This window comes from Cryptomeria japonica, chromosome 1, assembly GCF_030272615.1.
Source record: "Cryptomeria japonica chromosome 1, Sugi_1.0, whole genome shotgun sequence".
Taxonomy (NCBI): domain Eukaryota; kingdom Viridiplantae; phylum Streptophyta; class Pinopsida; order Cupressales; family Cupressaceae; genus Cryptomeria; species Cryptomeria japonica.
In genome coordinates, this window is record NC_081405.1 from 364,440,901 (window position 1) to 364,453,810 (window position 12,910).

Consider the following 12,910-nt stretch of genomic DNA (forward strand, 5'->3'; position numbering starts at 1 on the left):
TATTCTTTAACTATTCATTAATAAAAAATAAATTAACAAATCAAAATTGAGAATTTTTTCAAACAAAAAAATTGTTAATCTTTATTACAGTATAGATGCAAATTTTTTAATTAAGAATGTTTTGGATTAAAGTAAAAACAGGTTTTGAAGGGGCCCCAAAACCCTTTACAAAATGATTCTAAGAGGATTAGAATAAAAAAGCAACTTCCAAAACAAAACGGGCTGCAAGGATAGGCATAGAAAGCGGCAGCCAAAGAGACGACAAAAGCCCAACCGAGCACAAAAAGACAGTAGAAAGACCAACCCTAGACACAGAAAAAATCCCCAACAGAAAACAGTTACATTAGGCTTCTGAGGGGTCTCAGTGACCTCAGCCTCTAGGGTATTCATGGTATCAGTAGTAGCCTGCATAGCATTATGATCCAAGTTCTGAAAGGCCACCTTCTTCTTCATGTTCTCTCGAGTCCTTTTGCAGGGTCCTTCACCACTTTGAGCCACCTCATCTTCCTCACCAATAACAACAACAACCTTATTTGGTTGGTTCAGACTTTTCACCATGGTATTCATAACCTTTGCAGACTATTTAACAATTTTATGACTGCTAACCATAATGGTCTTGAGGGTGTCCTGGATTTGTTTATAGCCATCCTCAACCCAGGTGATGCATTCCTCCAGCTTTTTCTTAAGCTGGTCAACCCCTTCCCCAATTTTATTGATAGAGTCAATGGCCAAATTCTTCTCATCCTCAGTCCAATTCCCTTCATTGTGAAGACCAAGAGAAGAACTAGTAGGGAGGGAATCCATTTTGCTACCCAGAGCTCTTTGGTTAATCCAAATCTCTTTAAGTTCATGAAATAACCACTTGAACAAACTGAAGGTGTTGATTGCATGATCACAAGCCAAACCCAACAAATTTTCATACTCCTGCCTCTTATCATTTATCTCATCACTTTTAGGATTAAGGTCAGCAATACCAACCACACCCATATTAATAGTCTCCTTAAAGGAAAGAGGATAGGCCAGGGTATTAGGGTTATCAGGGTTCTTATCACCATCTGCCTTCTCAGAAGAAGAGGGGGAGACAATCTCAACTGAAGTAGAGGAGGAGGACATAACAATGTTCTTATGACTTGTGGAACCCTTCCTCGATTTGGGTTTAGAGCTCGAAGGAATTTCCACCTTAGCTTTTTTCAGGGGAGGGGTAGTCTCCTTAGACCTAGACCCAGAAGCATCATTCTCAAAAGAAATATGGATAAAATCCTCAAGGGGAGGAAGAGGAAAAAAATGGGCATCAATAAGAACCAACATGCCTTCATGCACAATGGGAAACTTAGTAGGGTTCTTACGGTGGTCACTGAAATTAGCCCTAAGGGAAGACATGAGGTAGAATGGGAAAGACATTTTCAGTCCATGGTAGAAATGATCCAGAATAACAAAATGGTGGCCATACACCCTAGTATATTGACCATCCAAAGTCAAATAACTCATAATTACCTTGAGAAGCTTCTGCCAGAAAGGTTTGATGACCACAATATCATAGCAGCTAGCCGTCTTCTTTACAATTTTTGCCCTCTCCTCCTCCTCCTTAGGGAAACCCTACACATCTTGCTATGTGTACACCCTATCTCTATAATACTTCATGACATCCATAGATAACCCAGTGACCTGAGCAATAAGGGCTTCATCTACTAGGACCCTCCGACTATGAAGAATAATCAAGCAATCCTTCTAGTTTTTAGCAAAATACCTAGTAACATCTTGATTTCGCCCTTGAAGCCTCTCAATGTAATTAGTAAACCCACCTTTCTTCAGAATGCGCCAAATATTCTTTTCATTCTTAAGCGACACACAACTAGGCGACTCAATTCTCTTTCTGGCACCACCCATTTTCTCAGGATCTCTGTAATTCTCTCTGCAATGAATTTCCAGAGAAAGTAATCCTCCAGAAAATGTATGAAATCACCCACAAATCATGCGAAATAAATTTACATCGGTTCTTATGTCCTCTCTGGCCACCTGTCTCAAAATGGAAGGTATTGGCAGTTCTAAAAACATGCAAAGTCATAATAGCACTAATAATCATTTAATTTACTCCCCTGACTTCGCTCGTGGAGCAAATACATCGCAAGTTCAGAGTCCAACCTATCACCATGGGTCCAACAAAGCTGGGCTTTACACGTCACTCCCCTATTGGCAAGGAGGTCAACAATCACATTGGCTTGTTTATAAACATGAGTAAACATACATTTATCAAAGGTTTTATTAATGTCTTTGGCTTTTTTTATCCAAATATCAACATTCCAAGCCGGAGTAGAATTTCCTTTAAGGTAGTTGATAATGTTCTTAGAATCCCCCTTGACCCAAACAAGCTTATAGTTGTTCTATTTTGCTAGTTTTAGACTGTTGTATTCCCCTATCACTTTGGAAACATTATTAGTCTATTTACCAAGAGGGATAGCAATAGCAAAAATGAAGTTTCCATTGTGATCCCATATTACTCCACCACAACCAACTTGACCCGGGTTCCCTTTAGCCGCGCCATAAAAAATGATTTTGACCCAACCTTGGGGAGGAAAGTTCCAACTAATGTTGTCCTTGAGGTTGACCTTAGGTGTTACCATATGATGACCAAAAATTCTAGCCCTTGAAAACAATGGCTTCATACACCTTAAGGATGCCACTGTGAGAGAGAACATTGGGTTTAACAACTGAGAGGTTATCAAAGATGGCTCTATAAATTTTATTGAAAATAATATCGGAAGGAAGATGGGTGTCCCTGAATATGCAATTGCTACATTCTTTCCATAAACCCCATGCCATATGAGGATACACAAAAAACCAAACCTTCTTTATGAAGGGAATTCTAGAGGGTGGATTCCATTGGTGGACAAACTCCTTAACAGTTCCTAATAAAGTCCAGCAAAGATCCCATTTCTGAAGCACCAGACTCCAAATCTTAGAGGTGTAAGAGAAATGTAAGAATAGATGGTCCATAGATTCAACCGCCTACAAACACAAGTAGCATCTATTTGGGATATAAAAGCCCCTCTTAACAAGATTGTCAGTAGTTAAGATTTTATTAAGAAAGAGGAGCTAGAAAAACATATTGACCTTAGGAGAAAAGTTCTTAATCCAAACTTTAGAACACCAAGTTACATAAGGTTCCTTACAAACATCCACAAAATCCATAGAAAACTTCCTATTGGGGTTGAATTTCTAGATTAGTTCATCTTCCGCACTTTCCTCCAAACCAGAAGAATTTAGGGAAATTTGCAATTGGGTAAAAGAAGGATTAATAGCAATAAGATTAACCCACTTAGCCTCCTTCCAATAGCCAGCCACCATGGAGCCATGAGAATCCACACAAAGATCTTTTAAAGATCCCAGAGTAGGATCCGAAGCCAGTGAGTGACGCCCAATCCAACAATCATCCCAAAACTAGATTTTTCTACCATTCCCAAGCTTCTAGTAGGCTCCCCAACTAGCCACATCCCTAGCCTTGAGAATATTGTTCCAAAGATGAGATCCAGCAGGGATCTGAGAAGAACTCAAAAAATCCTACAAAGAATGAACATTAAAAAGATATTTATTATGCCATAAGGTGTTCCATTCCCTTCTACAGTCATAAGACCTCCAAACCTGTTTAGCCAATAGAGCATTATTGAAGGTTTTGATGCTTCTAATACCCAATCCAATGACTCTCCTTGGATTGCAGACATTCTCTTAGGAAACTAGAGGGATTCTTCTCTTTTCCTCAACCCCTGACCAAAGGAATCTTTTTTAAAATTTATCAATAATATCAGCAAATTTAGAGGGAATTTTGAACAAACTGAGAACATACACTGGGAGCATCTAAAGAGTAGCTTTTAGCAGCTGAATTTTACCAGCCTGACTCAAAAGGTTACCTTTCCATCTAGCCAACTTCCTATTAAATCAATCAATTAAAGATTTCCAAAAGGACTCATAAGGTTTAGATCCTAGAGGGAGGCCCAGGTAAGTAGAGGGGAGCTTACCAATTATGTAGCCAAGAATGTTAGCAATATTCATTTGGCGCTACTTAGGATTGTTGATAAAATAGATAAAACTTTTAGTTCTATTAACCATCTATCTAGAGGCTTTTTCATAGATGTTGAGAATCGATTTGATGACTCTGGATTCTCCAAAAAAAGGAGCTACCTATTAAGGTGGTATCATCAACAAATTTTTGATGAGAGCAAATCAAATTGGCAGAGGATGGTTTGAGACCTTTCAGGGAACCATCGACAACTTTTTTATGAACTTATCTTCCCAAACTTTTTTCCATTATTGTGAAAAGAATAGGCAAGATGGGTTCACCCTGCCTAAGAACCCTCAAAGTTTTGAAGAAGTGGGATAGCGAACCATTGACAATATCAACAAAAGAGGTGGTAGAAATGAGCTGCCAAATCAAACTAATCACCTTGCCAAAGAAACCAAACTCTTGGAGAACTTATTTTAAGAAGAACCAATCCACCCTATCATAAGCTTTAACAATGTCCAATTTTAGAAGAAAGCCTTGAGACTTCACCTCCAAAAGAGAATGAATGTTTTCATGAACTGTGATGATGGAGTCAAGAATCTATGTTCCTAGTACAAAACCATTTTGTTGAGGGGAGATCAAAAGAGGAAGAACACCCAACAATCTTGACGTAAGGACCTTGGAAATAATTTTGTAGAAAGAGTTGCACAAGCTGATAGGCCTAAAAGAATCCAAATAATCAGCCCCTTACTTCTTAGGAATAAGGACAATGAAGGTATCATTGAGTTCCTTCAGCAGAGATCTAGCTCCAAAAAATTCTGTAACAACATTGGAGACATCTTCCCATACCACATCCCAAAAGTGCTGAAAGAAAAAAATAGGAAAGCCATCAAGGCCTAGAGCTTTAATACCATAAAAAGAAAAGACAACACTTCTAATCTCCTCCTTACAAGGAATGGAAACAAGATTATGATTTTGGCTCTTAGAAAGGATTTTGGGTATAGTATCAACCAACATATTCTGAGCCTCTAGGTCCAACAATGTATCTTTCTTTAGAAGATCAGCAAAAAAACTCAACAACAGCTCTACTGATTTCATCCTCATTATAAATTCTTCATCAAGTGACCAATTCTACTAGCAGCCCTATGTTTGAGGGTAGAGATGTGGAAGAATCTGGTATTTTTATCACCATCCTTGAGCCATAAGGCTTGAGATCTCTGCCTCCAAAAGGTCCCTTCTCAAGCTATTATATTGTGGTATTTAGACAAAACCTCACTCTCCTTAGAAAATTTATCATTCAGATATCCTTCATGTTGAACTTTACCCTGGATCAGGGCCAACTCCTCTTGAATAGAAGATTTCTAAACAAAAATGTCCCCAAAGTCTTCTCTATTCCACTTTTTAGCCACTCAGAACATAGAAGGGCCATCTGCATGTACATTCTACCAATCCTCCACGCTGCAGAAGAGGTTTGGGTGGGACAACCACATTTTCTCTAATCTGAATGGAAACCTCCTTCTTGGACCATTTTTAGGCTCACCCATCAGACATATAGGAAGATGGTCAGATCCGATTCTAAGCATAGAATTCAGAGAGCAGATATAATGTTGGATCTAATCAATAGAAATCAAGGCCCTATCAAGCCTAACTTGAATCAGGTCAGCACCAACTCGACGATTGGACCAAGTAATGGAAGCTCCAAATAAATCTAAATCAACCAGACCTTGACCATTGATGAAGTCATCTAAGTCCAATTTGATGTCAATCTGTATTAGGGATCCCCCAAATTTCTTAGCATCTATAGGAGGGGTATTAAAATCCCCTATAATAAGCCAAGGAGTGTTGGGATAACAGCTATGAAAAGAAGAGAGCTTTAACCAGAATTTCCTCCTACAAACTTTATTATTAGGAGCATACACATTGGACAAAATTCAAGAAAACCCATCCCTTGAATGTTTAAACAAAGTAGCAACATGGTTACTATCGTGGCAGATAGAAGTATTCTAGAGGGTAGCAAATCCCCTAGAAGCCCCATCAGAGCTGCTCCCATAAGAATCACAAAATTTAGAGAACTTAATTTTCTCCACCTTATCTTTAGTCATTTTAGTTTCTTGAATAAGTAAAATAGCTGGTCTATGATCCCTAATAATATTACTAATGATGTCCTGTTTATGACTACTATTAAGACCTATAATATTTCAAGATAGAATCTTCATTTCTTACCAGGGGAATAAAATAGACTATCATGGATCATTTTTTGTGATCCATCCGCTAAGTTGTGTATGCTCTCATGCTCTCTTTGCCATCTGTTAGATTTTCTCCCTGCACTTCGAGGTGACCCACCACAGTCTGCCTTCCTGGAACAATCTGCCTTCACTCTGTTATGAGTTGTAACTCCAGGCTTCTACTGAGACTTCTTTTTCTTTGACACCACCTTAGTATAACTCATTTCTTCATCAAAGTCAAGTCCTTCTAAACCCATACAACTGTCAATCTTCAGGGACTGCAGGGTATCCAGAATAACAATATTTGGATCAAAGTCAGGGAGGTTATAGGTAGAGTGTTGTGACGAAGATTCATCCTCTAGAGTCTTCTTTAGCTCATTGAACTCAAGAGTTCCAAATGATGATCCAATAACTGGAGAAGATTGCCGATCTTTGAAAGAGCATTCTTCCATATCCTTGGATCTATTGGGGTTTAGTGAAAGTTATCCCTCCTCCAAATCTTCCACCAAAACCTGTTCTTCAACCTTTTCAACAATCACATTTTCCTTAGTTATCTCCTCTTCCACTTGATCAGGACCCTCCAAAGATGTGATCATTAGATCTATGTCATTGGCCTCATTGTTTTGATCACCATGAATACTTTCTCTGTTATATTCCTCCTGGCTTATTACTTTCACCTCATCATTTTGGCCATGTTATTGGTTTCGTGGCTTCCATCAAGCCCTTTCTGGTGCACAAAACCACCAATCTTAATCTGGGTATCATCTTCCACAATTTTGGGTTTCCAGACATTAGTTCCTTTATTAGAATCCATCTTAGGGTTCTGAGGACATTTCTTTGCCCAATGGCCTGCCTTTTTACACAAGAAGAAAATAAAAGGTAATGATTCAAACTCAATAGTTTGAACTAGCATTCCCAACTTTGACACCAGCTCAACTGACGAAGGAATATCCTTAGATCTAGAAACCCCCACACAAATCCTAGAATAGACCATTCTTTTCGTAGCCATCGTCATAGGGTCAATCGATAGAAGTTCACCAAACACTCCAACAATGCCCTTAAAAATATCTTCATGCCAGTATTCCAACGGAAGCCCTGACAGCTTAACCCATACAAGAATGGTTTCAAAAAAGGCATCAAACATATCCATATTCAGACTCCACTTCTTAAGGGTTAAGGAGGATCTCCCCATAATCCATGGACAAACACAAAGAATAGTCATGATATCCTCAACACATGAGAATGCAAAGGAGAAAAAACTTTGAGGGAGAGCTGAAACCTCAACTTGCCCTTTAATCTTCCACCTTTGACTAACAAAGACCCTAACTGAGTCTATGTTGTGTCTAGGTCTCGTGAACTTTCCAACAAGGGTGAGTGCCATAACATCGACGTTGTGATCAATCACCTGGTCTGGGATAGACAAAGCAACCTTTCCACTAGCCTTATCACAAGTAATAGAAATAGGTGGAAAAGAGGACTTTCCAATCAACTTAACCCCAAATAATGCAGCCCAACAATTATTCGTGGCTCCATTCAAACAGGCCCGTTTCGTTGCCCCCATGACAAGACCTCGAGAAGCCTGTGACCCATCCCCTGGGTCCACTTGAAAACCCATTTTTGGGTCCCCACCATCTTCAAAATCCACATCACCTTGGTTTCCTTTAGAGCCATCAGATCTTGGGGATCTTGAGCCAGCTCCCTGTGAACCTAGAAGGAGTCCACCAGGGACCCCAAAAGCATCACTTGAAACCCTCCCCTGAACCACCTGGAACCCTACCCTAAGCGTTATCTTAAACTTATTGATTATTTATTTTGAGAGATATCTTACCTATTAAGTTTTATTTATTATTAATTAGTGTGACTGGTATGGAGACAAAAAGGTTTTGATATAAATGTATTTAAAAATAGGTCAAGCTACATATCTTGATATATTTTAAATGTTAAAGACTTACAAATATTGGCATTAATTTGAATTTCATTGGTATAAATAATTTAAAAGTACATTTATTTAAATATTAAGTAAATTAATTATATCACAATAACAAACAAATATCACCATAACCATAACATTACAATTTTAAAACCAAGACATAGAGACACTAGCAATGCATGCAAACTTTGTGACAATTATGTTGTAAATTTTGTCCACATCTTTACCAATATATAGCATGTTTCTTATACATATCTCTATAATTATTTGGTATCCTACACTTTTATAACAAAATAGTTGCTAACATTTGGCAAGAACTTCACTACACTTCAGCCTTGTTAATTAGTGTGATTGGTATAGAGACAAAAATGTTTTGGTATAAATGTATTTTAAAATAGTTCAAGTTACATATCTTTATATATTTTAAATGTTATTGGAATTAATTTAAGTTTCATTAGTATGAATAATTCAAAAGTATCTTTATTTCAATATAAGTAAATTAGTTATATCACAACGGTAAACAAATATGACTTAGGTCAAACAATAGTGAATTGTAAAGACGTAAAACATTCTAAATTTAATTATAAAATGAAATACTCTTTATTCTTAGATAAACTCATAATTCCTTTAATAAGTCTATTTACTTCCACTATTCCATCCTTAGTTCTAAATGATCCTTCCATTGATTTCATAATAAACACGATATTTCTAAAAAGAGATAAAGATTCTTTATTCAATAAGAATTTGTGAGTAGTATCTCACTCATATCTACATACAAAACTTAGGACTTTCCAATGCCTTACATTCAAATAACAAGAAAAATATAATGTAAAGGATGAGATGCATCCATTGATCTTCAATACAAAGCCATCTTCAATGCAATCTTTAGAATGAAGATGAAAACAAGATTCGGGTGCTTTTTCCACCCAACCTTGAAGATTACACTTCCCCAAAATTCTTGGTCAATCAAGAATACCCGACCCTGCACAAATTACTTAGCAAGAAGAATTCAATATACAAGATGGAATCTGGTGCATGCCTAGAATGATACATGCATTTTCAATTTTCTAATTCCATAAAGAAACAAGCAAGATCAATCAAGGATATGGTAGAGAGCATAAAATATATCCATCTATTTCAATGGTCAATAAGTTACTCGGTCGAGTATAATGCCATGCATAACAATAAAATATAGTTTGGAAAAGCAAACTATTCTCTCTATAATTTCACATTTGGCACTCGTCCTAGAAGGTAACTTTCCCACAAACACAAACATATCTAGCTTTCCTATTGTTTCTATGGTATTCAAAAAAAAAATGAATATACAAGAAGACAATCTTTTGCTAAATAGATATAGAAGAAACAATCTTTTGCTAAATAGATATAGAAGAAACAATCTTTTGTTTACAACCAATACATCTATTAAGAATACAATCTTTTGCTTCTATCTTTTTAAACAAATGAAGGATAAGAATAAAAAAAAATAAGAAGGTGTAACACATGTATGCATATTTAGCATATAGATAAAGTAAAATTCAGAAATAGAAATTATGAGTACACATTCTTTTATCTTTTCTCATAAAATCTAAATAGCGTAATCATACATCTTATGGTTTCAAATTTCTAAGTTTAGAATGCATAAGTTCTCTATTTTTCCACATGTTTTTGACTATCTGCTTCTTTTCTCGATACTAATAGATGTTTTCCATGATCTATGGATTCAACTAAATGAATTCAGCAATTTACCATGACAATCATTAAATAAGATGATAATTCAAATTGTACATACCTTAATGGCTTATTCAAATGAAATTTCAAATAATCATTATGTCTTCTAATGCAAGAAACTAATTCAAAAATTAAACTCTTTTCTTCACTAATGATCTAAAATAAACAACTCTCAATATAATTTTGTTCTTTTCTTTAATTATAAAACAAGCTATCACTTTTTTAAGAGCCTACCTCTGAAATTTGAATCAAGTTTGATATGATCAGTGCTAATCTTCTCCAATTGGGTGAACTCACAATACTGGTTCCCACTTTTTGACCAACTTTGACACTTAGATGAACATTTTGCAAAAAATATTCACTTTTTGACATCTATAACTTTTAAACTGTTAATAATTTGAAGATGATGTAAAATAGTGATTTGTAACATCTTTTTTGTAGATTCTAAATATAGTTTTTTCAATTTTTTTTGAATAAAATTTTATTGATTTTTCCATCTCCCTCAAAAGTAGTTTTTTATAGCAAACAATTTTTTTTAAGAGTGATGAGCATCCCGAAACATATAACTTTTTTTCTATAAATGATAAAAACTTATCTCTTTTAAATTTTGGTTTGTAACATCAATACCTAGGGAATGCAATTGGTTTGATAGTGATATGTTGAATATTTTTTATTTTATTAAGTTTTGAAGTCCGACTAATTATAATTTAGATATAGGTGTACGTTTGAACACATAACTTGTTCTATATATATCAAAATTCAATTGTTTTTTTTTTGTTAGAAAGAAGACATCAATACCTAGTACATAGATATTTTTTAGAATTTTTTAGAATTTTTTTACTATTTTTCCCAATGCATTAAACAAAGAAGTTCATGTTCGGTGAAAAACCTACATTCATAAAAAATAAAATAAAAATATATTAATGAAATTAAATATACTAAAAATTATACTATTTGGAAAGCTTATAATAAGGACTAAATCCTTAAGAAAACAAAACTTCTAAATGAATTCGTTTTACCCCTCAAAGGCTAATGTAAAATTGGTTTTTTATCAACATTTGATACATGCAAAGGAGACTCCATTGCAAGTATGATTTAGAAGTAGAGAGGTTCTATCAAAGAAATTTTGATCTAAGAGCCTTTGATCTAACTCTCTTCAATTAATTACTTCAAATGGGACCTCTTAAAGCTTAAATCATTATATTTTCCAAAAAATGTATGATTTTAGCAAAAATCAGGATGTACCAAAAAGTGGGAACCAGCTTTGTGAGTTCACCCAATTCTAATTGCAATGATCTTAGATCTCCAATGATTTCCTTCCTTTATACTATTCTGTAATGTTTCGGACCTATACAGTGCCAAAAGGATGATCTACCATATGGTGGCTGGGTGGTTGTACGGTGACTAGGAGTCACCCGTGTCTTGGGGTCGTACAGTGACTAGGGTTACCCGTACGGTAGCTTGGTAGTCGTACCGTGACTAGGGTCACCCATACAGTGATTGGGGTCACCCATATAGTGATTGGGGTCACCCATACAATGACTAGGGTCTCCCGTACGGTGGCTTGGTAGCCATACGATGACTAGGGTCACTCGTAGGGTGGCTTCTCTCCTTCTTCCGTGTGCCTTACACCTACACCCCCTTTTTTCTGTGTATTTGCTTTCATCGATAATATAATTGCCAGAAGTAATATAGTTCAAGGTCACAGAGATGGTGTGTTGTGTCGAGAAGAAATGATGAACAAAAAGTAACCAGGGCAAGATAACACTTCAGATTAATAATGATAATACTTCAGATTTCAATAATGTCGAATTGAGAACAGAGCAGAATAGGGTGAGGGATGAGTCCCACCAAAACTACGGATACCAAATAGGGAGGGTCTTTCACCTCTGAAATGGAAAAAACCAGAACTCCAACAAGAATTTGCACAAGAGAGAAAAATATCAAAATTTGCATGCCTACAACTATGACAGACTCGACCATAAATATGGGCTTTGGGAAAATTCCTGAAGGGTTACATACGGGCTGACACAAACATAACTTAACTAATAAAATAAAAAAGGGGACCCGACAGATTTTATTATTAAATTTAGGGCCATACAATAATTAATATTATTTAATTATATTGGGGACATTACAAATCCTCACTGCCCAAAGATTGCTTGCCCTCAAGCAATCCATCATTAAATGGTTTTCCCACTGTAGAGATCCAGGGTCCCAAACCAAGCACGCACACAAATAGCCATAACTGAAATCTCCATGCCGCAACATGACCATGTGCCCACACATGGAAGTACATGAGAAGAGTAAACCTCCCTCCAACTTCCACTGCTCCATTCTAATATAAATGTTGTCTTGCCTAGAGTCATCAGGATCCCACTGAAATAAATCATCAAACACATCAATGCCCGAATCCCAAGCTATCATGCCATCATGCCAATAAGTCATTTTCCCATGGTGGTCTGGAATCTCAAAACTCATGTACAACAGGTTCTTCTCATGTAGATGTTGCTCTTCCTAAAAAGTAATGCTCATGTTTGTCGCATGTTCTTCATACCACTGTGGTGTTCCAGAATCCTTGTCACTCACTATGTTCTGCGGAAGATTATGCAGGAAGAATACCTCACAGAATAACCACTTGGCTACTTGGGCTGCTTGGTATCCGATGGAGATGGAAAAGAAATGGGCATACTTGGTCAAACGATCTACCATGATGAAGATGCAATCCTTTCTTTGCACTAGGGGAATTCCAGTAATGAAACCCATCAAGATGCTATCCCATTTCTGGTCAGGGATTGGCAATGGTTGCAGCAGTCTAGTGGGTAAGGTGTTCTCAGATTTGATTGGCTGATAGGTGGAGCATTTCTGCACGTACTGTAGAACGTCATTCTTAAGTCCCTTCTAGGAAAACCTCTCCCAGTCTTGTCTGTAGGTTTTCAAGTATCCCGGGTGTCCAACTACGGGAGAATCGTGCATTTCTTTTACAATTCTTTCCTTCATCTTGGACTCGGGCACCAAATAGATTTTGTC

General features: G+C 36.5%; 1 protein-coding gene across 1 annotated transcript; it reads right to left on the reverse strand.

Moving 5' to 3' along the window:
• Positions 1-6,895: 6,895 nt before the first annotated feature.
• Positions 6,896-7,837, reverse strand: LOC131857439 (uncharacterized). Its single transcript, XM_059210034.1, has one exon. It carries the CDS (start codon positions 7,835-7,837, stop codon positions 6,896-6,898), a length of 942 nt encoding a protein of 313 aa, XP_059066017.1.
• Positions 7,838-12,910: the final 5,073 nt, after the last annotated feature.